The sequence below is a fragment of the Gadus macrocephalus genome, chromosome 19, assembly GCF_031168955.1.
Source record: "Gadus macrocephalus chromosome 19, ASM3116895v1".
Classification (NCBI taxonomy): Eukaryota; Metazoa; Chordata; class Actinopteri; order Gadiformes; family Gadidae; genus Gadus; species Gadus macrocephalus.
The window spans coordinates 8,250,831-8,278,475 of record NC_082400.1 but is presented as its reverse complement, the minus strand read 5'-3'; the positions used below and the strand labels follow the sequence as shown (position 1 = coordinate 8,278,475).

The window sequence follows — 27,645 nt, the reverse complement described above, 5'->3', positions numbered from 1 at the left end:
TCTTACTTTCTTTTTATTACGCACAAAACTCATATTTGCTAGGAAAAAAGGTCAACCTAAATGAATAGATAACCTACAGGTTTTGTATGTTTGGCACAAAATATGCACATTTGTTAAACTGAAGCCTTTTCCTCCCCAAAGGATTACCAATGCTGCCTGAAGCAGGTGATTCTGGTGTTGTTGGCTCTTATAGGGTTTGCAATGTAATCAAAGATGGGGTATAGATAAGAAAACACGGAAGCAAAACATGAAGGGCATGGATCTTGTCTATGTCTTCTGAGAGTAAAATCTATTCAGTTTATTTATACCCCACAAGGGACGGGCTAATTGGTTGCATTTATATTCCCAATAAGTGGTAACTAACTCATGAAGTTAAAATTTGTAACTGCTGAAGCACATCACGTATTGATCTATGAACCGAATCATTAGGAAAAATAAGTCATTGTTTAGATCAGTGGATTATCAGTTCCATGTAAGAATCACGATTGCCATCTTCTTCCAAACATCAATTTGATTGATTTCTATTTATGTTTTCCCTCCTTTGTGTTAAACACACATTTGTGTGTTTACATTACTCAATCAGTTGAGAAATTTATACAAATGAAAAAAAAAAATATAAATATCTTAAACACACTTTACTCTGCTTTCATGCTATAACTTACCGGACCACCTTCCTGAGCACTGAGCGAGCTGAAATAGGTCCTGAAATCAGCACCCCTACTGAACCGAGAATCGCTGCCAATCGAGAATACATTTTGAATCAAATCGTGACCCCAGGAATCACAATTGAATTAAATCGGGAGCTACTGATATATTCCCAACTCTTGTTATCAGTATGGTATCGTATTCGCCAACAAACACATAAACACGGATGTAATTGTGAGAAAATATATGCAGTTTATTGATGATGGTGAGGCCCAACCAATTACATGTCCTCATGTACTGAATGGCACAACGGCATGTCATTTCAACACAACATACGCCATGAAAACCCAGCATGTGAACTTTATTTAGTTTTTACAATTGTGGCAGCACAAGACTTTGTTCTTTAATGAATGAATTAATGAATTAAGTAATACTTCTAGCGAGCCAATCGTAGGCGAGGGAGCCAAGAGTGACAAAGATAACTGCCCCGGACATCTGCTGCAGATCAGAAAGAAATATAAAACAAACAATACGTCAAGTTTTAACAAACAATGCTCCAGTGACTACTACAGGACAACAAATGATGTGTCATAAATATTAACAGTAACTGCTGCTACATCCACAGTTTTTTTCTTTTACTTTAAAGACCTGCTTGGGCTAACTCTTATTCAAATCATCTACAACTGTCTGTACAAAGTTCTGCCTTTTATTTCCAGAACACAGTGTGAAAGTCCAGTTTCACAAATATATATATCTGTCAAGAAAAGAAACGAATATAAACATGTACATATCGGTTTGCAGTCACTGTAACATATACAGAGAACAAAAAGGCACTGGGACTCAAGTTATAAAAACGTATTTTCAGGACTGTAACCACACTCTCATCCTATTTACTAAGGACGCAAATATTGTTTTAGCAAATCAAATATTGAATGGGATTGGGCATGTTGACATTATGTTGACATTGACATCTGACATGTTTTTCCGAATTAATCAGACTTTTATTCATTGCAAGGAAGTGACCAGTAATTGTCAAGCAGTTTTGTGAACTTTCACTTCCGCTGACCTTGTGTAGTTTGGTGTTTATCTGCTTGATGTGCCTGAAAAAAGTAAAGTACGGTTCTATCAGACAACTGAATATCTTACCGTAATAAAACATTTTAAATAATAAGAAATCTTTAGCTGAGCTGGATAGTGTATTAAAAAATCGAATAGGTAAAATGTTACATGTTATAACGTTGGGTTGGTGGTGACATACGGTTGCTAGTTGATGAATACGATTACAGTGTCCGGGATTCTGACCAAACGGTTGTTGGCCTGACTACTATGGCTCCATATGGCAACACTCAATTAGACGTGTTCTTTTCAACGTTTTAACGGCCGAGTCTTTCACTCAACGGCTGCGCCACACACACACACGCACACACAGACACATGCATACACACACACGCACGCACGCACACACACACACACACACACACACACACACACACACACACACACACACACACACACACACACACACACACACACACACACACACGCACTCGTACACGCACACGCACACACAAGCCTTGTGTCTTTAGTCCACATGGTGAGTGTTAGCCAGCCCAGTTAGTCCAGTGAAACCAAGCAATATACAGAGTACGACTATATAAGGGCGTATGTATGGCGGACAGGGATGGCGGAAGCGGGCTGTCATGCATGTAGCATTAGCATTAGCATGTGCAGGCAGGTTCACATTTTTTTTGATGACGTCCAGTGTCTTCCCTTGTTTCGCTTTTCGTTTCCGGACAACAAAAGAACCCTCAAAAGTCTGAAGAACGAATCCACAAATCGGGGCTGTCATTGGTCTCTCCGTCTCCCTTCACCCCACCGGAGGGTCAAGGGTCTCCCTCTCTCCATCCCAACCGGGCTGCTGTGTGTGTGTGCGTGGGTACGTGAGTGACGGAGGGAGCCAGGGCTTCACTTGAGGCAGTAGAGCAGCTCGGCCGTGTGGCACAGCGACAGCGGATGGGCCGAGGAGAAGTACTGGCAGCACAGCCAGTCCTCCAGCTCGGCGTTCCTCTCGGGCTCCAGCGAGCGCTCGGCGAACTTCATCATGAGCAGCGCCCGCTTCACGTCCAGCCAGTTGAGGAGGCCCTCGTGGCGGGCCCCGTCCCCCACCACCCCCCCGCCGCCTCCACCACCACCCCCGCCCCCGGGCCGGGGCCTCTCCCAGGGCTGCTCCATCAGGTCCCGGCGCGGGCCCCAGAGCAGGCTCTGCAGCACGCGCTTGGCCTCCTGGATGTGGATGCGCTTGATGGGGTCGGGCTGCAGCAGCAGCTGGGCCAGCCGGTGGAGGCCGGCCGAGTACAGCGACAGCGTGGGGATGGGCGGCAGGTCGTGGCAGCGGTAGTCCTGCTCCTTCAGCGCCGGGCTCACCTCGAAGGGGTTGGCCTGGTGCAGCAGCTCATAGATCAGGATGCCCGTCTGGAACTCGTCGAACTTGCGGTACTGCGCCGCCGACACAATCTCGGGCGCCAGGCGCGCGTGGTCCCGCTTGAGGCGCGGGTCGGCGCTGGCCGACGCCGCGTCCTCGGCCGACCGCCGCTTGGCCTTGGCGAAGTTGCTGATGAGGAGGCGGGGGAGGTGGCGCTGGCTGTCCGCCGGCGGCGAGGTCCCGTCGCTGGCCGCGCCCTCGCCGGGCGGCGGCGGCGGCTGCGGCTGGCGGTGGTGCGGCACCAGCAGCAGGTTCTCCAGGCAGAGGTCGCGGTGCGTCACCCCGCTCTCCTTCAGGTGCTCCAGGCCGTTGCAGAGCTGCAGCAGCAGGAAGCACACGCGGCGCTCGTAGGCCTCGGGCTGCGCCCGGTGGAACGCCTCCCACTCCCGCGCAAAGTCGGCGGCGCTCTGGCGGGGCACCTCGCGGGTGATGACCACCACCCGCTCCGGGTCGGCCTGCTGCTGCTGCTGGGGGCCCGGGGCCTCGTCGGCGGGCAGCATGCTCTGGGGCACGCAGGCGTTGAAGTGGCCGCAGTCCTGCTGCACGTTGAAGTGGGAGGGCACGCTCTGCTGCACCGACAGGCCGTACAGGGGGGCCTGCCGGGCCTCCGCCGACGGGCCCTTGCAGATCTGCAGACGGAGAGCGGGGGGGGGGGGGGGTCGTCAACAGGGCAGGTCGTCAACAGGGCAGGTTCAATGCATACTAGGCCCGTTGAGGAAAGGGCTCTGAAGGTAGAAAGCTGTTTCAATTCTCCTCCTTTTTTGCTGTCCTTTTTACTGTTTCACAAGTCAAATCTAGTTTGATTTCTAGTCTGTTATTTCAACTCTCGATTACAAAAGATCCCACCAGTGGATTCGGCATTTGCCGAGGATAAATAGTGTTGTTTGATGTTTATTGTCTTAACATGAAGATCGGTAGTCGAGCTCCACAGAGCACGGCCACGTTTCATGTTAGTACCATGTTTGGATTTTAGGCAGACAGTAAAGATGAAGCTGGATACGAGTGTGTCTGGTAGGTTAGATGTGGAGGTGTGGAGGTGTGTGTGTCTGTGTGTGTGTAGTCCATGACAACAGGAGAGAGGGGGTATTACTATAAATCCTGCCTGGCATGTTGAGATTAATGGTTTGAGAGACATAAAGAAAGAGTCTGGGCACACACACACACACACACACTAACACACACACACACACACACACACACACACACACACACATACACACACACACACACACACACCAAACATACACACATACACACACACACAAATGGCTACTGCTAATGACTAAAGGACAAAGGTCACAGCACACCCTATTTGTGTTGGTTTTCTCTCGCCCTGGGGGGTTGCGTAATGGTGGGCCCTGAGCAACTTTCCTCTAACAACAGCCTGTACGACCTGTAGGCTGCTGCTCTTGGCTGACTGCTGCAGAGGCAGCCACAGCGCTGGTTAAATGTCTTAAGCCCATAACATCAATCTATCCACAGCCTTGATAGGCGGGCTACACACACACACACACACACACACACACACACACACACACAGACACAGACACAGACACACAGGCCTCAGGGATCAAATCAGACCCATCAGACCTTAGACAAGCAGATTAAACATAATAGTTCAATAAAGCACTAATAACTATGTCCCCTTAGGGAGCAGTGTTTACCATTTCATGGTTTCAGCTGACTTCTTCTGTTTTTGAAATTCAGTATTGCAAGAGAGTACCTTTTTTGAGACATATACATCAAGAGAAATAGGGCACCTCCACCCCCCCCCCCTAAATGAAAGTACTACGCTGCAGTACAGACGGACATAAGGGCCCCATTTGATTCCCACTCAGCCTCTATAACCAGAGGATTGGCCCTAGCGGTCCCCCCAGGCGTACCTTGACGGCGTAGAGGTTGCTGGTGTCGGAGGCGCAGGCGGCCGAGTAGTACACGGCGTCCCCCGAGCTGCAGCTGGGCCGGTTGCAGGTCAGCTTGAACAGCGACCAGTTGCTCTCGTCGAAGCGCAGCGGGCTGCGCTGCGAGCGCGTGAAGTGGTCCTCGCACTTGAGCGCCAGCCGCCGCAGCGACTCGGCGTAGAGCCCCCCCAGCTTGGAGTACACCCCCTCCCTGCTGTCCATGTTGCTCAGCAGGGTCTGCAGCTGCATGCAGGAGCCCGCCGCGGGGCCCGCCTCCGGGGCCGGCGGCGGGGCCGTGCTGAGCTGCGGCGACGAGGAGCAGGTGACGCTGCCCCGAGGGTGGACCCCCAGGCGGCCGCCGCCCACGCCCCTACCGCCGCCAGCGCCGCCGGCCAGGCCACGAGCCTTGAGCGGGGGCGGGGGCTCGTCCAGGGTCCTGGAGCGGGAGGTCCGGGCGGAGGGGGCGGCGGCGTGGCAGCGCTCCAGGGACTCGCTGGAGGAGAACAGCAGGGGGCCCCGCGGGTCCAGGGGGCTGGAGGGCAGACTGGACCGGGAGACGGAGCCCGGGGGCCCCGCGGGGCCCAGGGCGCCGGGGTCGGCGGCCGACTGGCACACGTTGGTCTCGGAGCCGGTGAACGGTAGCCGCGGATACGCCCGGACGAAGGGCTTGCCGCCGGCGCTGTCCGGCGCCGAGACGGTGCGGTTGACCAGCTTCTTCTCGGGGAGCGGCGGGGGCGTGTTGTGGGCGAAGCTGAAGGGGGGGTCCGGCTGGGGGGAGCCCGGGTTGGAGGCCAGCGGGCTCCGGGCGAAGGGGGAGGAGCAGGTCCTCCTGGACAGGTCCCGGGAACCTGGGGAACGCAGGGAGAGACGTCAGCGACGTGGGAAAAGAATTGGTTCATCGGACTAAAGTTTTTGCGTTTCTTCGATTTTTGGGCTTTCATGAATTGATTCATTCAGCGGTCATACATAGAAGTAGAGTGAGAGAGTCAAGAACGGTGACACGTCGTTGACCCTGACCCTATTTTTTCTTCGGCCTATATGGGTGGCCTATACCTGAAAGTGGCTGAGAAAGTTGTTGTTTTTTTCCCCGCTGATTATTACAACTATCGTGTTCCAACCTATGAGTTTCCTCAACCTCTGCTTACAAGGTCTGGATTCCAGGGTGGCATACAGAACGACTCCTGTTCAAGTGCCGCCGAGTAGTGAGTGAAAGGCCGGGGTTTGGGGAGTCCACGTGGATGGGGGATGCACGCAGGGATAATTGCGTGCCATCGCCGAAAAATAAGCGCTTTCGTGGCGCGGGCGGAGACTAAATAAAACGATTCACAGTAGGATTAAGCCACGCTCTTTGCTCATTATCGGACTCCATAATTATCTCCTAAAAAACGACATTCCCGAAGAAGTGTTCGCAATTAAAAAGAAAATGCTAGAGGCACGAACTCCAGTTAAAGATGATGTTCCCGATGTAATTTACTTCAGACAGTTATGGTACTGTATACGTAACCTCCTTAAAATGTAATTTAACCATAGGAACGGATTTCAAACTAATTCACGATGGATCTTTGAAAAGCAACAAACAAAAGGGATTTGTCAGAAACTGTCAAGCAGTTCACTATTTTAGATACAGAGACATCAAAAGAGGAAGAGAAGAGAGACGCACCTCTGCTTGACACAAAACCTCCTTCCTCTTTCAAATGACTCTTCTAAAAAACTTCCAAATCAGGAAAACTAAAACTCAGACTGACAACCAAAATTGGGTTCAGCCATGTTCCAGATGCTAATAATAGCGGGTCCAAAAGTATAAATAAGCCTCAGTGTGATTCTACTGGCACAGTGAATGTTGAGGGACTGTAGAGAGAGAGAGAGAGAGAGGTTTCAAATCATGTAAAACCTTAATTTGCTGGGCAGCCACCTATTAGTAAGCATAGAGTACTACGTAAGTACATAGCAGTACCCTAAACACAAACGTCCTCGTATTTTTAAACCACTCCTTATCTCCTCTCCTTCCTGTAATGCCTCTCTTCAGTTGACCAAGAATAACCATCCCTTTCTGCACTCACGCATGCTGCTCATGTCCCCGACTGTCCTCAAACAATCTCATGCTCCACATCATCACCCCCACCCCCACCCCCACCCCCACCACCACCACCCCCCCCACCACCACCACCACCCCCCCCCATCATCAACAGTACCCACCCGCGGCGTCCCCGGCCAGGCTGTCGGTGGAGGCGGAGGGCAACGTGGGGCTGCCCAGCCCTCCTCTTAACGACTGGGTGAGGCTCTCCACGGACCCGGGCTGGCTGCTGGCGGAGCGCTCCAGCTCCATGCTGCTGCCACTCAGACGCCCACAAACCCTGCAGAGGGGAGAGAGAGAGAGAGAGACGGGGTCAGCCCATGGTTAGGAGATGGCGTCCACCGTTTGGTCACGGGGACGCGGCTCCCATTGTGAATGCGTTGGAGTAATCCGTCGTTTTTTTTCTTCCCGTTGTAGATTGGTAGTACAAACACCAACGACGATAATACCAGGCATTTATAGTGCAAACACCAACATTGATAATACCAGGCATTAATGCTTGATCCCCTGATTTGGGTGCTCATGATTTGCTGATTGAATTGGTTGGATCTTGTTGGATTAGCTTGCTCTAATTTGTTCAATTTTTTTTGTCGTTGGGGTTTTCGATGCATGTGTGTGTGGTTTGCAGAATCTTGTCCATTCACACTGAGTGATGTCTTGAGAGAGAGAGAGAGAGAGAGAGAGAGAGAGAGAGAGAGAGAGAGAGAGAGAGAGAGAGAGAGGTTAGATGACAACCGCATTAAGTCAATGTAATCAGTTAGTCAAGTGTAATGAGAAAACAATATGTACACTGAAATTATTTACAGCCATCTGTTCGCACCAAAAGACAGCTTTGTCTTCTGGTGTCACAGGGCAGATGGATTATTGCGCAATGTGGGATAGCCCTCCAAACAAAACAGAAATGTAAGCAAACCGGTCCAACACGTACATCAACTCATCGCAATTTAGCTGATTTGATTGTTTTGTTTTCATGGCTTCTATCCGTACGAGTGCAATCCTATATGGAATTAAAGGTTGTGCAGGTAAGATTCGAGAGTTGTGAAGAGAGAGAGCCTCAAATAGCTCCCTCGCTGCTTTTCTCGCTCATTGAAAGGTGTTACATTTCACGGAACTGTGATTGAAAAGCAAGATTTCTCTGAACCAATCAGAGGAGAGAGGTCTGATTGGTCAGACATTACCCTGGGAGCCATCTAAAACCTAATTGTCTCATGCAGAGGCGACGCAGACAACTCGAAACAGATATTCTCAAAGCGCTATTCACTCACTAACAGCTGGCTGATTGTTGTGCAATTTTTTAACAAATACCATCTTAAATCTTACCTACAGCACCTAAGAGACAGTATAGAGGAGGTACTATATGGGAGCTAGTCACTTTGAATGGTTGATGAATCTCCATTCTCTCAATTTGTTCTTCCTGGAATTTAAAACAGTAAACATAGTATACCCTGCATGCAAACCTCAACAGACTTAAAGCCCTCCATAAATAAAGGCTGATCATGTGGGTGGATGACAAGGGCGTGATTCAGAATCCATCAGATAGGTGGATGTGATCCCTGTACTTTTCCCCCTGGCCCATCCGCCCTAAGCCAGGAACAATGCGGTGTGTTGTCTCTGGTGTTATCGGGCCGGTGTTAAGGAAAGTTATCTAGCTATCTACCTGAAGAAGTCTTTTGGTCTGGGCTAATGTGCTCGTTCCCTGTGTTCCCTGTTGCCAAGGTGACATGCCCAGAATATTCTGCCTAAATAACCACGCTCAAGGTAATCAATTAAAAAGGAGTATTGTTCATGGGATTGGTTACAGGTGAACTTGGCTCCTATTATTCCACCTCTTTTTCATAAGTAATCAAGCAATCATCAAGCCTATATCTTCATTACCAACATAAACTAGCAGAACAAAGAGACAGCTAGAGATGGGAAAACATAGGGAAAGAAAGGGAAAGACAGTAGATCAAGGTATTAATGCTCTTTCAGCTTTCAGGATACTCTATAGCAGTAGACAATGGCAGAATAATGAAAGACAGCGCAAATGGAGATTCAGGGGTGAAATGGTAATTCAACAGTATGACAGTAGCTGTGTGTGTGTGTGCGTTTGTGTGTGTGTGCATGTGTGTGCATGTGCATGAGTCTGTGTGTGTGCTCGCGTAAGTGTAAGCTTGTTTGTGTGTGTGTGTGTTAGTGTGTGTGCGAGTGTATTTTTGAGTGTGTGCGTGCGTGCACGTGCGTTTGTGTGGGGGTTTAAGTCTATTTCCTGCGGATTTTTCCTTGGAAATATTAGATTGGTTTCCCCCTGCTTTTCTCTTGATTTAATACCGTAATAGCGCTCTCCTGAACTGTGATCTAATGGGACGCCTGCACGGATTGTGTGTGCATGCATGGTGTTGCTCACCCCTCTAAAATGCGTAAGATATTAAATGATAGATGACAGGATCAGGCAGTGCATTGCATTGCATTGTGGGTCAATCCAACGCATGCATGCTGACACGAGAGGCCCGCCGGGCAGAATGTGCTGTGCTATAATGCTGTGTTTTTCATGCACAGAACATGCATTACAAAATCATAGCTAGAAGCCTATTTAGACGCAGGCTGGCCCAGTGGGTGGTGTATAATATTGCTAATAACAAACCCGAAACCACGGTTTGCTCTGGCCCTCGCAGAACGTAAACAAGCACGCCGGCATATTGTGTGGACACATGCTATTATGGTATGTGGTATTAATAAAGCGTGAGTGACAAGCGGTGGGGGAGTTTAAAACAGGATGGGGGAGGGGGGTGGATGCTTTAACGAGCTTGGGGATAGTTGTGTCACGGTGACTAAACTAAACGTAAGGTCAAGTTGCAGCAGTCTGGTGGGGCCTCGGAGACATTTTAGACAAACATGTACACATCTATACTTTTTGGCATTTCAAATACACACAAGCATAAGTACATATAATTAATATGAACTAAATCAATATTAATATTAACAATATTGACTTTTATGGCCATGGTATACATACTCTTGTTGTGTTTTTGAGAGGGTTCTGCAAATACATTAGATCTGAATAGCAATATGTGTATTAAAGTAGATACATTACCTCAGCAAAAACACTTCCCCTGCATTGGATTTAGCATGCATTTTCTAGATAAGAAATGCATGCTAAATCCGCCATACTAGGGGCTGCACGTTGTTAAATAGTGCAGTTATCCATCAGCGGGGATGGAAACCACTCTTCCTGTTACTAGATAACATGTTTACTGCGTTATCTATAAAGCCATATACAACCCGGCTTTGAACTAATGTTTAACCAAGAGATACTGCATCTCAGTCCATGAGGTTGAATCCATTCATATAGAGAGGTCTACTTAAAAAAATACTATATTATTATTTATTTTAAAATATGCAATGCGACTTATCACTTTACACTTCCAGACAGATAAATAGAGAGACGTTTCGATAAAGAAAGTTTTAACGTACCGAGCTATATAGAGAAAGATAAAGACACTTCAAAATAATAATAGAATAATAACCAAAATATTAGTCTCTCCAACTGCCAGATAACACTGAGTTATTAACAATTGGCCAGAGTGCACAGGATAGACGGTAAAAATGACAAATGCACAAAAGAAAGGGTGAGTGATAAAAAAGAAAACCTTTAACCATCTTCCTGGCATCAGCGTTACCGAACCCTTATCTCTTCGGCATACACCTTGACCCCACCTACCCATGCCAACTTCTCCACCTTTTAAAGAACTGGCCAGGAAAGTCTAGTATATTCTCACACCCACTAGGTCAAATGATGCAATTGCCAAGCAGAAATGACAGCCGCTATTGCTGCTTTAAGCTTTAATGCTCGATATCAAAAACATTGGCTGCATCTCAAACTACTTGCACTTTTGAAAAAGTACAAGCTTGCCGTCACGCACCTACCTCACATCAGAGAGCATCGGAGGTTTCTGTGAGGCTGCTGGAAAGATTAACGCTCCCGATTCAGAAGCATTGGCTCATCGTCGCACCGGCGCGCGGTGTAGTAACACAACCCTGGCCTCGGCACTGGTCATAGGTGTATTTACAGTCCCTCTCAGCAGGAAAAGCTACGGGTGACTTTAACAGGGCACCGAATGAAAATGTATCTTAAGCATAGCACCGCAAAGAATAGAATGTGACTACCTGCTAGCGCACGGCTTTTAGTGCAGTTTTCCCCTCTCGGTCGGGCAGCAACAAAATGCTATCTGGGTTGTAGAAGGAGATCAGGTTGGCTTTGTGGGAGGGATAGGCGATTTAGTAGCAAGTCTTAGCACATCATTTAGCAGAGTGTCCAACTCGCTCTTTGTAAGGGCATGGGTGTTCTATGAATTCGAAATCTAGGGGTGGCAACGGAATATAAGCCCGGGACAGTTTGTCAGTTGCCCCGGGCAACAATCTGTTCCTTAGAGCGGCCACACCCCCCTCCGGGCATGCTTCCTTGACTGGCTGACACGCCTGTCTTACAACACACACACACACACACACACACACACACACAGACATAAATCACACACATCCACGCACGTACATTAATGCAGCATTCAACAAACACACATTCACACACCTATTTCAGTGGCAACGTATACCTTCAGGGTAATATACGGTAGCTCTGAAGCAGGCGGAAGACCAGGATCAGATAGAGATGGAGAGCATTCCTCTGACTGATCCAACACTGTGATAGCATCTTAGGAGGATGATCCTCCAAAACCAGCCATCTGTGGGTCCTTTAATGATTCAGCACGTCTAAATGCTTTCTAAAACTGGGTGGGTGAGTGCACAAGTACAGCAGGGCAGATAGTCAATGATCATAACTATTAGATAAATATCTGTTTGTATCTTTTGAATTTATTTATAATTTATGATCGAAATACTTTTAATATGTATTTTGTATATATTATTTATATATTCTATCATATTATAGATATATAAATATTTTTTGGTTTACTTTCTTCATTCCCTATTAATCTATTAACCAATGTCCTCCAACATTTGAATTAAATACTGAAATTGAAGTAGCTGTCAATGTTAAGCCTAAGACCAAGGTAGTCAATCCGACGCCTAAAGCGTTGACGATGACACGACCGTGTGTGCTTTTGTATTATTAATCCTCCACTACTTCCAAGCCTGCCTGTCTGTGTGTGTGCACTTGTTGATTAAACATAAAATAATATCATATCCCTCACTAAGGCGGCTGTGGACTGAGGAGACGTTCCCACGTGAATCTCCACTAAGTGTATTTTAATCAGACTGCTGAACACCAGCAATATTAAAGTGTGGAGCGAGACTTATCCCCGCTAGGATTAGCATGCACATTAAGCCCCCTGAAACATGAGTGCCCATAGGTGTTATTTAGCTACTGGCAGGCGGTGGGTATGGAGGTCGTTGCTGCCGCAGACACACTGCTGAGCTCAGATATCAACACACAACGCGTCTGCAGAATCAATGTCGGAGAAGACTCGATCGTTTGCATTTTGCCGACGTTAAGACTTTTGTTTTAAGCTTTATTCTTTACTTTTCAGTCAACGCATCCTGCACTTTTGCTCTACAGTACTACTACTAATACTTATAGTACCATAACTAATACTTAATAATCAATATGTCATTTATACAATTCTTCAAGCACGTTTCATTGAAAGAAAACACTAAACTTAAGCAAATACCATCTGAATAAAAGAGTCTCCATGCTTGTTCTATAAACTATATGAATGTCATGGGAACACAGCGTTTATGAGCAGCGTATGGTTATAAATAAGTCCGCAAAGCCCACAAAACGTACCGGCTCTACCCCACAGCCCTTAGGCATATAACCCAAAGCTTTATTTAGTGGCAGATCATTTTAATCCTCTAAGTGAAGTGTAACGCTATCCTCCGCAGGATGTATTGTTAGTCTAGTGTTGACGCAAAGTGTTTGTTTTGACTGTTAAAAAATCAGTATTAACTCTAGTTGACGGCTGGAGGCCAGTGCTGCCAAGATAGGCGTACTAAAACAACAGATAAGTCTGCAATGACAACAATGCTAGCCAAGCATGAATTGTAGCACTAGGAAAAATGCATTCTCAGATAAAACAAATCTCAAACAGGCGATTGATCCAACGTGTGATATAATATAAATGGTTCAATGAGGAATCGAGCTATCAATTTAAACATGATTAATATTGGATTCACAAAAATAAACTCAAGACGACTCTATCAGTTGGAGAGAAACGCCGGCAGGACACAAAGAGGCTTCTGTCTTTGTGTGTCAATATCAGTGGGGAGTCGGGATGTCTTTTTTAACACTGCTCGTGTCTATTGTACAGCAGCCAAGACAAATGCACTGCAGCATGGCACTGTGGGGGTCCATTTAACCGACTTTTGTGTAAAAGACAACTGAAAATGTCACACTCCTACGCTGAAATAAACAGGCGATTCATTGGAGGAGCACCCTGGTACTGCCGCAAGGGTTTCCAATGGAGGCTGACGCAAAAACTGAATAAGACTGCTATGAAAGGAGAGGGCACAGTGGGGTTTGCATGGAATAAGGGTGGGGGGGGACACAGACGTGTGTGTGTGTGTGTGTGTGTGTGTGTGTGTGTGTGTGTGTGTGTGTGTGTGTGTGTGTGTGTGTGTGTGTGTGTGTGTGTGTGTGTGTGTGTGTGTGTGTGTGTGCGCGTGCGTGTGTGTGATATGGGGTTACAACTCAATATGCTATAAATCATCCATAAATATGTTTCACGACTAAAACCGAATGTGAATCAACCAGCAATGACATTTTAGGAGTTGAAATTGGACCTGAATGTGTTTACAGCTTTCGCATGCCAGTGTGTATAGAATGTGTGTCGAATGTTTTGTTCTATAATCTACCATTCACTTATGAAATTGTTATACAAAGGCATGATATTCATGTTCCTTATTACCCACTTAAATAGGAAATAGGAAAGGCTAAGATCAACAGGTGCCTAGTAAAACAGTAATGCATCTTGATTATTTAAAGAAAATCCTCTTTGAGTTCTCATTACATAGCTTCTCCCTGCAAACGAAACACTAATCCCCCCATTTAGAGCGCTTCCAAATAACTCACCCATTAAAAAATACACCACATCAATCATTCCTTATTCCCCTATCAGATCTCACCCCGTAGGAAACCTCACCCTTGACTGTGGCAACAAGAGAGCGCCGTGCACCGAGAGAGGCTGTGAACCCTCCTACCTGTGGTGTTTCTTGGGCGGCGGCGGTGGCGGTGCTGTGTTGGACTCATGGCTGGCGGCCTTCTTCCCCACGCCCAGCAGCAGCTCCGTGGAGGCGGCGAGCAGCGATGCCTTGGCCAGCATGCTCCCAGTATGCCCCGCTTCCTCCCCTGCACCAGTGGCTTCCCGCTGCCCCTGACTGACTCCATTGTTGGGGGAGGTCGGCGGCTGCGCTGGGGCCGTGCCCGTTCCTATCACGGCCGGTGGGAGGTTTCCCTGGCTCCTCCAATCTCTCGCCTCCCTCCAGACGGCGGCAGTGTTGGCCATGCCGACCAGCCGGGAGGTGCTCGCCGACTTCACCGCCTCCCTCTTGGTGTCCCGATCCCTCCTCTCCCCTTCCTCCTCCTCCTCTTCCTCCACGATGCGGCAGTTCCAGGCGGAGCCGTGTTGTGCGAGCTTGTGCCGGCGGTCTGCCGCCCCGGCCCCACTGGGAGGACTTTCTTTGGGGGAGAGGAGGGACAGTGCCGGCAGGTCCGGCAGCGGGACCGGGGAGCAGGAGGACGGCGACAGGCTGGAGGCGCCCAGCTTGGGGGAGCGGATGTTCCTCTTGGGCGGAATAGGGGGGCTGGACTGAGGCTTGTGGTGCGGCAGCGGGGAGGCGTGGCCGCTGGGATCCACCGGGCTGTGGCCGGGGCTGGGCCAGCTAAAGGCGGGGCTGGCGGGGTCCTTGAGCGCCTTGGGGCTGAAGTGGCACTGTGTGCTGACGGCCGAGTCCGGGCTGGTCAGGAAGAAGGTCCGGTTGTTCTCCTCCGTGTGCGCCGCGACCACGCTGATGGTAGCCCGCTGGCCCTCGCCCGAAGGCGGCTCCGACTGGGCCGACCTCTGGGCCTGGTTGTTTGGCTTGGCAGTGGTCTGAGCGTGTGTCCCGTTGCTCTGGTTCCTTCGCTTCTTCTTGGTGCTCTCGGCGTAGATGGGCTCTGCGTCCGTCGGTCCGTTGGGGGTGGCGGGAGATGATCGGGGGCTTGTTGGGGTGAGCGGGCTCTGGGGGTGCTCTGGACTCGATATGCGCCCTCCTGGGGTCCTCTCCGGCCCCGGGAGGGAGTCGGTACTGCTGTAGTACGAACAAGAAGAATCTGAAACGCTGGCCGGTTCGGACACGGACGGCGGGGAGTGGAAGGACGCTGGAGCATTGTGGGTAAAAGAGTCCACGGTGAAGGCGGTGGAGGACGACGAGGGGGAAGTGCTGGACGGCTCTGCGGTAAGGGTCACGGGACTCACAGTGTGGACGCGGTGGTTAAGGACCGCGGCGGGGCTGGAAGGGAGGATCTCCGTGGAGGAGGGTATTCCTGCTGATGGGGATAAGGGTATTCCCGCTGACGGCCCACAGGGCTCCCGGCTAGTGGCCTTGCCCAGCCCCACCCCACCATTTCCTTTATAAGTGCTCTTGGTTGTCCTTGTGGTGGCGATGGAGGTGGTGGTGGTGGAGGAACTAAGTTGCCTAAAGGTTTCTGCGCTGCCGTTCTCCTTTAAAGTCCGCCCCGCCTCCTGGAAGACGAAGATGCTGCTGGTGTTGGAGTGTTTGGCCGCGGTGGACTGGCCCATGGGGGACATTGGCGCATGGGGAAGGGGGGTGTAGTAGTTGGTGCAGTCCGTCTTGGAGCCAGGGCTCTGGAGGAGAGCGGTGCGAAGGCCGTTGGCGCAGCCGTCGATGTAGAGCGGAGACAGGTCCAGGAGCTTCTTAAGGTCAAGACGCTCCACAGTGGACTTCTGGTTCTCCTAACACACACACACACACACACACACACCGGACACACACAAACGTTTTAGAGAACAGAAACAATGACGAAGAACTGAAACAAACAATCCGATGCATTTCTAAATCGCAGGACATACATCCATTCAAATACTGCCCTGGATCACCTCTTCACTGTAGTGAAACCATTTTAAATAAAGAACGTCGAAAGAATAAAACCCATCTACCAATGTCTCCAACTGGCCAATCAACCCTGGGATTTTGTTTTCTCTCCAAATCATTTCGGTTTCGAGTTCAAATCATCCAGCAGAGGATTCCGGTGAAAAAGTTAAACAGTGCAGTAATCAAGCTCAAATATAAAAACATCCACCCTCAACGTGTCCTCACCTGCCCGCCGTTCATGTTGACGTCAGTCATGGCCTCGTTTGCGTCATTGGAGTTCATCATCATGGTAGGCTTGACGGCGATAGTGGGCTTGCTGTAGGGTGACGGAGAGGTGACGCCCGGTTCCTCATCACCACCTCCCAGGCCGGTCCTGGTCAGGCAGACCGCGGGCAGACCCCCGGCCGGGCCTCGAGCCGTGGGCCGACGGTGGGCGCTGAACGGATGGAAGCAGTTCTTGCACGAGCCGGGTTTCCACACGTGTTCTGCAAAGTCACTGCAGGCGGACATGTTTGGTTCGATCCGAGGACGGTCAGAAGCGCCGGCTGAAAGCTCTGTGGGTGAAGGTCAGGGCTGACATGGCTGCTGACGTCGGCGGGTTGAAGTCGTGTGATTTGTCAAGTGGTTGTTGAGCTGTGTGATGTGTCACATGGGAGTTGGGGAAAGAAAACAAGGGGATCAATTGTGATAAAAGAAATACAGAATCACAGATTTAATGTAGTTTAAATTGGATTAAGTAAATGGATTAAGTAAATTGTAATCACGTTACCATACACATATCTACAGCCACATCTTACACAAATGGAGTATAGCATCTTTGAAAAGGAATCAGAGATGGTCAGAGATAAAAGAGATAACAATTATAAAAGTGTAATGAAATTATTACAAAAACTTCAAATGAAAACCAAGCAAGAAGAAAACAGAATCAACATCCTTCCCTTCGTAAACCAGCAAGTACCCCCCCCCCCCAGTGATTTGAACACAGTGGGCCTTTAACAACAACAACTAATCAAGTAGGGAGCGTTAGCAGGACTACAAGTGAAAGGGAAATTCGACAGACACTGATCCCCTGAAGACCTCGACAAATGCCTGTCATCTGCACGCTGAAACCTCACACAGATTGCGTTCATCTTTCGACCTGTGTTTCGTTCCCATGGCATCCTAAATTAGAGGTTCTTGGGTTTCCGTCCAACCAAAGGCCCGCCGGGGTGAAGCGAGCGACATAAAGGGCCCTCAAGAATGTCCCCCCCCCCCCCCCCCCCCACGGACACATTAGAAGATGTCTGAGTAGCCCTGAGCATCTGAAGAGGTCGGAATGCCAGGAATGTGTAAAGGCGGAAGACTCATTGGGGTGAATCTCACACTCATGAGACAAACTCCCCTCCCCTCCCCCCAGACCCTACTCCCCCCCCCCCCCCCCCCTCCCGGCACACACATTGCACTGACGTCTTTTTCATGTGTGTGCCCCCCCCCCCCCTTCTCCTGCCTCTCACACACGAACACACGCTTTTCCTCTCGCCTCTGGAAGTCCTGTTCAACTGGTGTGACAGTGAGAAAGCCAACACCGGTTTCGGGGGGGATGTGAGTGTACCCCCTCCTTGCATCTCTGTGTCACGTCTACACGGTTCTAATGACCTAACGACAAGCTTTGAGAAGCAGGATGCACTGTCCCTACCGCCCATACAAGACTTGTTGTTCTGGAAGTTTCCTCAGAGAAACAAAAGACATCTGGGCCAAACACTTAAAATCCTATCAATAAACACTTCTTTGTTTAATTGGTTTAATTTACAATATGGAACATAGATATAATATATATAATAGATTTAAAGTCATTTTTATAGTATTTCAATATCCACACATATTCAGTAGATAAAAACCATAGTCAGGTTTTGAAGGGTTACCGTTTTTTTAAGTTAAAAGGGTGAGAATGGTCAAGGATTCTCCCAAGATTATTTGCAACTTAGATCTTGAGTTGAACCACCACAGAGAGTAACGCAGGCCACCGGAATCGAGGTTTCCTGGGAGGAACGATAGTGCATGCTTACATTTGTTACCCTTTGTTCTTTCTGACTCAGTTTAGGTTTGGAAAGCACCCGGCAGGACCGCGAGGTGTTTGTTTAACAGATACTGCAGAAACACAGGGAAACCGAGCCATGGTGCAATCCACATGACATGGTGCATGAGTCATATGGTCGGCAACCGGTGACCCGAGACGGTTCAGATAGTTTGCTACACGACTAACTTCAGATGGTACACACTACACAGGGGCCTCCTTGGGTAAAACCAACTGACAGAGAACAGGCCGATTTATACCTTTGTTAGCCCTTCACAGCAGGGACTCGCTCAACAACAACAGACTGTGGCATCTGGGAGATGCATCTCAAGAGGTTTCGGTCACTTGAGTTTTCCAGAGTAGGCAGAAAAGCAAGAAGACGTGTCCGAAACAACACCACAGTTCAACTGGAGGTATTTGTGTGGGGGTTTGGACAGGTTCAGTTCAAGGTTTGAACTGAGTCCACCTAAACACCTAACGGCCACATTCCCCACACTGGCTACAGGTCGATGTCCAATATTTCTCACTTCCTCCCGTAGAAACCTGGCAGGTTGTAGCCCTGGTACAAATTCAAGTTCTGTCTTAAATAAATATTCACCGAACTATGGATTTTCTCATGGGTGTGTGTTAGGGTTTTTTTACATAGATGTGCCACCTCGTAGTTCATCCTATGGACATTTAACCAGGCAAGACACAATGAATATGTGACATTCCACTATGTGTTATAATATTACAACCATAAATGCCTTAATGCAGAAACAGGATATCAATATATGCAGTATAATAACATTATAATAGGCCTTTCATAGCTGCCATGAATATATCTGAGAAATCGCCATGGAGGAACCACAAACGAATCACAAGAACGCTCTTTTTGGTTTGGTAAATAATTGAAATGCAAAGAGTATGAAGGAGTGTAAATCGCACTTGGCAAACGACCTTTATGATTCATAATACCTGAAATGCGCCGAACTAACCAAACGCCCCTTCACGTAGCACGGTGCTCCGAAACGTTTCACCTGCGGCTATGATAAACAGAGCTTCATTGACCCACCAACACTGGCTGGTGTTATTGGGGGTCTCCGAAAACAATCAATACAACTGACATGTAGGCCGATGGAGTAGAGAAAATACTATGTATTTGTACCAACATAGCCTGGACAGGATCTCCAATCCTGTCGCCACACATGTGCCAACGACTCCCTTAGCCCACAAGTCCGGAGGAATAAGGTGAGGAAGGGAAGGAGTCTCACCCGCATTACCGTTCCACCACCACTGTCAATATTATACTTACAGTAACAACACTGGGTGTCTAAGAAATCACTCTTATTGTGTGTGTGAGTAGCTCCTTCACTCACACACGCATACGCGCACGCACGCACACACACACACACACACGCACGCACACACACACACACACACACACAGTGTAGGCTATCCATTAATTTTCAAACGCCGAGATCAGTCTGCGTCGCTGAGTTTAGGGTGAAAACGGTAAACTTGTTCACAAGCAAAATATGAACGAAGCCCAAAGCTTCCGAATCTTGTGTGTTTTTATGGTAACACGAGACCGGATCGGGACCTGCTTCTCTGTATCCGATTACTAAATATTGGCCGTCCCTGCGGTTCGTATTGGTTTAGGAAGCTTTAGCCAATGGACGGCCGATGAGAAATAAATGTGAAATTATGAGAATCACACGTTTTTTGTATACAATGACTCCGTCAACAAATACCCAACTCTATCTCATTAAAATAACCATTCCTTTAAAGTCACTCGTTGCATTATTACAATGGTGACATGAAATACCCACACATACACCATACCCACACGCACATACACACACACACGCACGCACGCGCACACACACACACACACACACACACACACACACACACGTGCAAGGTTATTCTGGAGAATACACTGGGCTTACCTGCTCGTGCTCTCGCTTGCCTAGCAACACAGAACCAGTCCCAAAAAAAAACTCAACCGTAAACTGTTCTGTTGTAGGAGTGGATAAATCGAGGTAAATATCCCCGTGTGTCTTCCACAGTCAGAAAATGACAGACCCTCGACTGTGAAGGTATGTGCGGGGTTTTAAGTCCAGACAGGCGGCGGATACTCCCCGTTCGTGCTGCTGCTGCTGCTGCTGTCTCGCGGTGCAGAGGTGGACTGGTGTAGGAGCGGGCAGCGCGAGGGTGAATCTCCTGCAGCGCGCGGAATGAGGGAGGGGGGCGGAGCTCCCCAAACTAATACACTATCAACACCCCAATGGCAAGGAGCCATTTTCTGGGATTGTATCCTTTTGTTTAACCAACAAAACCCCTGTTGAGGATGCGTAAAGTTTGTTATTTCGCTTTTCTAATTGTAGACACGTGTTTCAGTCTAGACTGGAGTCTACAATGTTTGTTAAAATAAGCAAAGCAATACTGGGGGTTTGTCTACTTCTGCCTGTGCCTGCCCTCATCCTGCACTCATCCTGCACTAACCGTTATCAATTGATGACAGAAAGTCGGTGTTCTCTGACAGGTAATTGATGCCGTATAGCATTAGTCATGCCTCGCTCAGATTAGATACAGCCTGCACTGGAATTGTATTCCTACTTCAGTCAACAGCATTGGAAGAAATACCCCTGTGTTGAACCACTACAAATCCACCTCTTTATATTGTGGTCCATTAACTGCTGACGTTACCTATGCTACCACCTGTTACCATAGGTACACATAGAATACATGGTACCATGGAGTACTGCTACATGGTACCATCCATACCATGCAGCAAGTACTACCTGCTACAAAGCACATAAAGGAGGAGTCTCAAACACACAATTTGGAGACACAACACACACGTTGTGTCATATGTGTAATATATGGATTTGTAGGCTACTGATTGGCCCATACATGCTAACGGTTACATCCCTTGAGACCACAATGCTATAAAGATCAATTCTATATTCCAATAAAGCGTGTATCTGAGTAAAGTAAATAATAATAATGGATTGAATTTATATAGCGCTTTTCTAGACACTCAATGACGCTTTCACAGGAAAGGGGGAACCCCATAAACCACTAAATAACAACAATCAAGATCTGCTGTGTTGGTATTGGACATTGGAAGTTAGTTCAAAAGTGTAAAATCAGCCTTATAGGCTCCAATTCAATAGTTCAAGCCTTAAGATTATGTAGAAATGGCTAATATAACAACAACCAAAACAGAAAACAACAGAAAGAGAGCTTTGCACTTTCGATTCTGATTTTGGATTGTTGTAGTTCCTGGCAAAATTCCTATCAAATATAAAATACCATTAACAGGGAGGATGATGAGAAGGAGATTAGGTGAATGGAATGAATTGGTGAGACAACGTAGAGTATGTTCTGCTACTTCCTCTTATAATGTAATGCGTAACAGTATGTCAGTCACTGACAGGAAAGTTCAGGCCATGCATGGCCAACCCAGCACAGGAATTACAAATGTTTTTATGTAATGTTGTTAGCGTGAATTATAGAATGGTCGGGGAAATACAGCCTCACGTTGTGGTGTCCCTGGACACTGTTCAACACTGGTGAACTTGCAGTGGGTTGACATGAATATGTTTGTGTTTGTTCATGTCTGAAACAGCAAAGAGTGGGGGTTTGCAACTTCCAACTACAAAGTCAAGGCCAGCAGCAAATTCCTTTTCTCTGATAGCTGAAATGTTATCAACATTTAATAACAACAACTGAAATATTCTCCTTCATGACTGTCATGAAGACAAACATATAATTACACATTATTTGCTTTAGCATTGCGAGAGGAAGCTAAACCCAGAGCAGGTAAATAGTAAAACCTAATAAAACACAACCCTGCCCTTAACTATGCTCTACCGTGATGGAAACTCTGAGCCACCTTATCCCATTTTGTATCTATAATAATGTGTAGTTTTAATAACTAAAAAGGATTCATTTAATAACTTCAAAGTAAGCGCACCAAAGTGTTCAAGAGCTGTGCCAGCAATCGTGTCCTGTCTCTCTCACGTCGGTTGATGTGATTCATTATTGAGCGGGAGCTCATCTCGAATCTAACTCAGTAGAGAGAGAGAGAGAGGGAGCGGGCTGAATTTTAATGTTGGAGTAGAGACACGCTTCTTATCCCCTACTGTACAAGACGCCACCCAAGAGTGAGATGGTACCAGCGTACTCTTTGAGAACACACATTCTGTCACAATGACTTAACACTCACACCCAGCACTTATCAAAGTCCCCATAAAGTGGCGCAAATTAGTTTAGAACTTCTCATTCCAAATCTTGCCCTTTTTGGTTTCAGGCCCAGGCTCTCTTTCGTCTCCTCCCAGAAATTCTGCTGTCACGTGGTAGGACTGCTGGACCAGAGATTACATATCATTACACTACGTACTACATCCAATATCTTGACACAATGATCTGATGCAGGCCTTGGTGGAGTGTCTAAGAAGACAAGTGTCATAAGAGGATGGATAGCAAGCGAGGTTTTAGCAAGCAAGGTTTTACGCTAAAACGTCAAACACATGTGTTCCCAGTTGTTTATACGCAGTAAAACATTGGCCTTCTCGTTGAAGGACATTTCTTAATTGTCGAGGCTTCTTTAAACATACAAACGAAAAAATTGTGTTTGCACAGTTTTTCATGCCAAAATCCCAAATTTAGGTAAATGACTTATTTAGTATAATCAGGGAATACATTAAATATAAAGTAATGCATTTCTCAAGTGCTGAGTCAGTAGGCCTATCCATCTTAATTTCATAGATCCCACCCATTTTCCTTAGAATCGCTCATAGCGCACTTATATTGCTAAACTGACTATTCCAGTTTGTTAATTTCTCTTGCTTCAACACGAACAAAACCTCCAATGTCCCTTATCACCCAGCTGCCATATTGGTTAGCTGGTTGGGTAAACCTTCCAGAATCTTAGGAAACAATGAAGACTCAATAGATTAGTTTTAGTTCTGCGTTTCATTACCAGCCAAGGGAACTAACCTGTAATGCCTGATTTTCTGTTGCGATGAACGTTTTCGTCTTTCATCATCTATTTTACACACACTTTGATCCTTGTGTTTCAGACAGATGTTACAGCACACACAAGGGAAGAAGACAAGGTAGGGAACACTTGCTATGGGCGTCAGATGGTTTCACGGATGTGGTGCCCCATGGAGAACTTCTAATTGGTCACACTGCATAATGTGCTTTTGAAAATGTGAGGGAGGTTCTTACACATGTGTTAAACATACTTTCGAATGAACGGAACATCCTTAATCGTTAAGGAACCATTCTGTTTCAGCAAAGTGTCTTTAATTTCCTTGCTATTCATTAGTAATTATCCAAACTATAAAAATACAATTGGAAATGGAATGCATGCCCTCAATATGTTTGTTTGGACTTGAAAACAAACCGCGACATTGTGCTGCTCAGCTTTATACCTTTTATAGTCCCAGTCTCTGGGATGCTTCCAGCCACCCCAGGAGGGCCCCTCGTGAAAGCATATCCCCTTACAACACCACCAAAAGGTTGGGTGCTCTTTCAGACAGGACTCCAGTGGGGGAGCGAGAATACCCTCAACGAGTCTGCCAGCCAAGGAGGCATCGCCAAGACTGAAGGGTGCCAAGGAAGTGGAACACACAGACCCACACAACCCACTTCATTTGAGAAAGAGAATAAGATAGCTGTCCATTTGAGCATCTTGGAACCAAGTCATTTCTGTGGCTTGTTGTCAACTCAGTCTGCGTTTTCACACTCGTAAAGTAAGTGCGATCGGTGCAGCTAAAAAGAGCGATGTGTAAAACCAACACTATTGGTGTTCAGTGCTTAAAGCGCTATTCATCCCAGCAGGTAGCTTCTCATAAAGTCTCTAGATTCAAAGGACTCTTGCTTCCCGTAAATGTGGCTATGTTCATAGGAACTGGGCACCAAGCGTGTGTGTGTGTGTGTGTGTGTGTGTGTGTGTGTGTGTGTGTGTGTGTGTGTGTGAAATAGCCTGGCCTGTGTGTGTATTCTTGGTGTGAATGTGTGTATGTGTGTGTGTGAGTGTGTAATCATTTGGTTGGTCGGTGTGTGTGTGCGTGTGAGAACGCGAGCAGGGGAAAGGTGCTTGCTGCTGGTTTCTGTCTAGCTGGGTTGCCGTGGCGACTGTGTTTAAATAAAGGGGTTGGTGTGGTTTGGAATGTAGAGATAGCGCAAGGCAGAGCCGCACCTCCTGCACACACACACACACACACACACACACACAGACACACACACACACACAAACACACACACACACACACACACACACACACACACACACACACACACACACACACACACACACACACACTAACAGTGTTGAATACATAAACAGCACATTTATTGGAGTAGCCAAATATTCGCCCGGTCTTCTGTTTATCAATTGTGTGGTCAGTTGTCCAAAGCTTTGCGAGTATAGTTTCTGTGTTTGTGAACAATAGTTTGTGTGCTGTACTGAGAAAATCCCTCCTACACACACACAAACACACACACACACACACACACACACACACACACACACACACACACACACACACACACACACACACACACACACACACACAAGCCCACCCTGTGTGTGACGTTGTTTCTCCACTCGTCTTCATGCAGAGCTCCTCTACCTGTCACTACAAGCTCAGGCCCCGGAGATTATGATGAAACGCACACAACACACACGGGGACGTTTGGTTTCATCACGCATTAGGAGAACGGTGAGCCGCATGCAGAGCCCAGGGGAGGAGGAATGAATTCCTCCGCAACTTAAGCCAGGCCCTGTTGACACTCATTACCCGGGATCACTCATAACTATCATCATCTCAGAATGCAAGGTAATGACCGCCTGCGTTATCACAGAGATGTGTTAATCCAGGGAGTTGTGATGTCCCGAAGACTATTGTTTGAAGATTCTGTATTGTTGTTGATTATTCAGTGGATGATGTCATGAGGGACAAATCGTTTAGAAGGAAATATAATGAAAGAGACTCGTTATTTATATTTGCATTCATTGTTGATGAATACAATGGAGTGGCGTCAAATTTATAACAGTACGTTTTTAAAAGAGCATGCTGTAAATACAATAAAATAATAAACATAGGAAAAAAAGTATTCAAATACATGCAAATTCGATTCTGATGAAATAATAACGAGGACAAATCCTTTGATCCCTGGCCAACTTGGCTCAAATACAGCACTACATGACTAAACCATAGCGCCTAACGGGACCAGCCACTGTGAGGAAGTGTCATGCCGACCGGAAGGGAGAAACCAGCTGGATGGGAGGGAGGGGGAATCATGTGACCTCACTGACCCCCCCCTACATCCACCAGCTTGTCACAAGATTTTGCCCCTGGTCTGCTTGAAAACTTAAAACAGACAAACAAACACACAAAGACACGCACACATGTCTTCAACAAATGCTCTAACCCACAAACATGGAACCCCCCCACACACACACACATACATACGCCCGCCTGTTTATTGCATTAGCTTAACCTATGTAAATGTATAAAACACAAGTGTTCTTTTATCATTGTTATTGGCGCTCCTCTTTGCATCTGGAGTGTTTTGACAGCGTTATTAGTACCCAGTCATAGAGCAGGCTGTTTAATTCATTCTAAAGTGAGTGACAGTGAATGCAGATCTTCATGCCTGGGTTTATCGACTCTCCCTTTCCTCTTGAGTGTTGTCAGAGGTTTATTACTCTCTACTCATTGACTGGCTTATACCCACGGCGACTGACTTTGCATACAGACATATGTCATTAAAACACGTCATTGTCTAGGCAGGATGACTACAGATTTGATCCAGACATTTGGGATTGGACCCAAAACCTTCGTTCTAGTTATTTCGTGATAGCGATGCGAGATTGATGTCATTCATTAACTCAATTTAAAATTAACACTCTCTTCCATGTTATATAAAAGTGATGGATAGTCCATTCAACTACATCAGTATACATCAGTATTGTAATCAGTTTGGATGAATGTTTGGTAATTTGTGTTGGATGTAATTATTGTGACTTTAATGACTACAATACCATATATATATTTTTTACTTACTTGTTACTTACTGTAGGCCAGCCTCCCTTGCTCTACGAAAGACATTGCTAATGCAATGAACATAGCATACATCTTTCATGCACATCTATGATCAGCATCACAATAACATCATTCACCTCATGAAGAGACTCCTGCCTTTCTATTGATTCAATGAAAATAATCATACAAGCTAAAGTACTACTGTGAAAACTCTCTTTTGCGGGCCTCTGGTGAGTTTAACCCTCTATTAACCCTTCGCATCTGGGTCACAGCTGTTTCACAAGATTAATGCGCATCTTTTTCCTGTGATTACGCTAATTGTCTGACAGTCCTCCCTGTCAATCACACAGTGATGCCAGGTTGTGGTTGGACATACTCATTAATTTATATGTGTTTCTCTCTCTCTCTCTCTCTCTCTCTCTCTCTCTCTCTCTCTCTCTCTCTCTCCTCTCTCTCTCTCTTTCTCTCTCTCTCTCTCTCTCTCTCTCTCTCTCTCTCTCTCTCACTCTCTCACTCTCTCTCTCTCACTCTCTCTCTCTCTACCTATATCTCTCTGCCTTACAAAACTATCTTTCATTCTCTCGCTGTCAAATCAAACTGCCTTCTCGTACGTCTGTTTGTCATCTGTCTTTGTGTTCTGTTCCAGCAGGTAGAATCGGTTGCTTGCAGAGTCACCATCTAAATGGTGATTGGCTTATTTCTTGAATTTATGGCTCTGTGGCTCAGAGCCAAGTAAGTCTGGTTAACATTATATCAACAACAGAATCCAAAGAGTCAGCAAAGAAATAGAGACGCATAAAGAATCACACACACATGCACACTCATGCACACACACACACATACACACACAATACATGAACCGCAGCGGATTGAGTCAGGGAAGAAATAATGACACATGAAGCATTACACACACACACGCACACTCTCATACATAGACACACACTATCTTACACACACACACACACACAGACACACCACACACACACAATAAATTGACGGCGGTGAATTAAGTGAGATAGAGACACATTCAGAATCACACACTCACGCACCCACACATACTCCAACACATGCTCACACACTCACACACCAAATCCACACTCTCATTCACACACACACACACACACACACACACACATTCCCCCCCCCCCCCACACACACACACACACACATTCCCACACACACACATTCCCACACCCACTCACACACACACACTCAATACGTTAAAGGCAGTGAATTGCACAGGGTTCTTTGGTGTATGACATGATGTAGTGCTGTGCTGACCTGCAGCAGGCTGGCTGGGTGTAGAGTGTACGTGCGTCTGGGAACAGTGTGATTCACATGCAGCTCACTGCGCTCCC

General features: G+C 47.1%; 1 protein-coding gene and 2 long non-coding RNA genes across 3 annotated transcripts in view; 1 reads left to right on the top strand and 2 right to left on the bottom strand.

The window, feature by feature from the left end:
* Positions 1 to 27,645, bottom strand: part of LOC132447467 (uncharacterized) — a 453,739-nt gene that overhangs the window by 365,461 nt on the left and 60,633 nt on the right. The window lies entirely within an intron of this gene.
* On the bottom strand, positions 875 to 20,433 carry LOC132447402 (inactive tyrosine-protein kinase PRAG1). The gene is made up of 6 exons (XM_060038116.1): positions 20,171 to 20,433; positions 16,412 to 16,819; positions 14,294 to 16,047; positions 7,225 to 7,382; positions 5,011 to 5,876; positions 875 to 3,756 (listed from the first exon to the last, which is right to left on the bottom strand). Exons 2-6 carry the CDS (start codon positions 16,694 to 16,696, stop codon positions 2,611 to 2,613), a joined length of 4,209 nt encoding a protein of 1,402 aa, XP_059894099.1. The 5' UTR covers positions 16,697 to 16,819; positions 20,171 to 20,433; the 3' UTR covers positions 875 to 2,610.
* On the top strand, positions 22,740 to 25,355 carry LOC132447462 (uncharacterized). The gene is made up of 2 exons (XR_009523088.1): positions 22,740 to 23,347; positions 23,773 to 25,355. It is a non-coding gene; the product is annotated as an uncharacterized LOC132447462 (long non-coding RNA).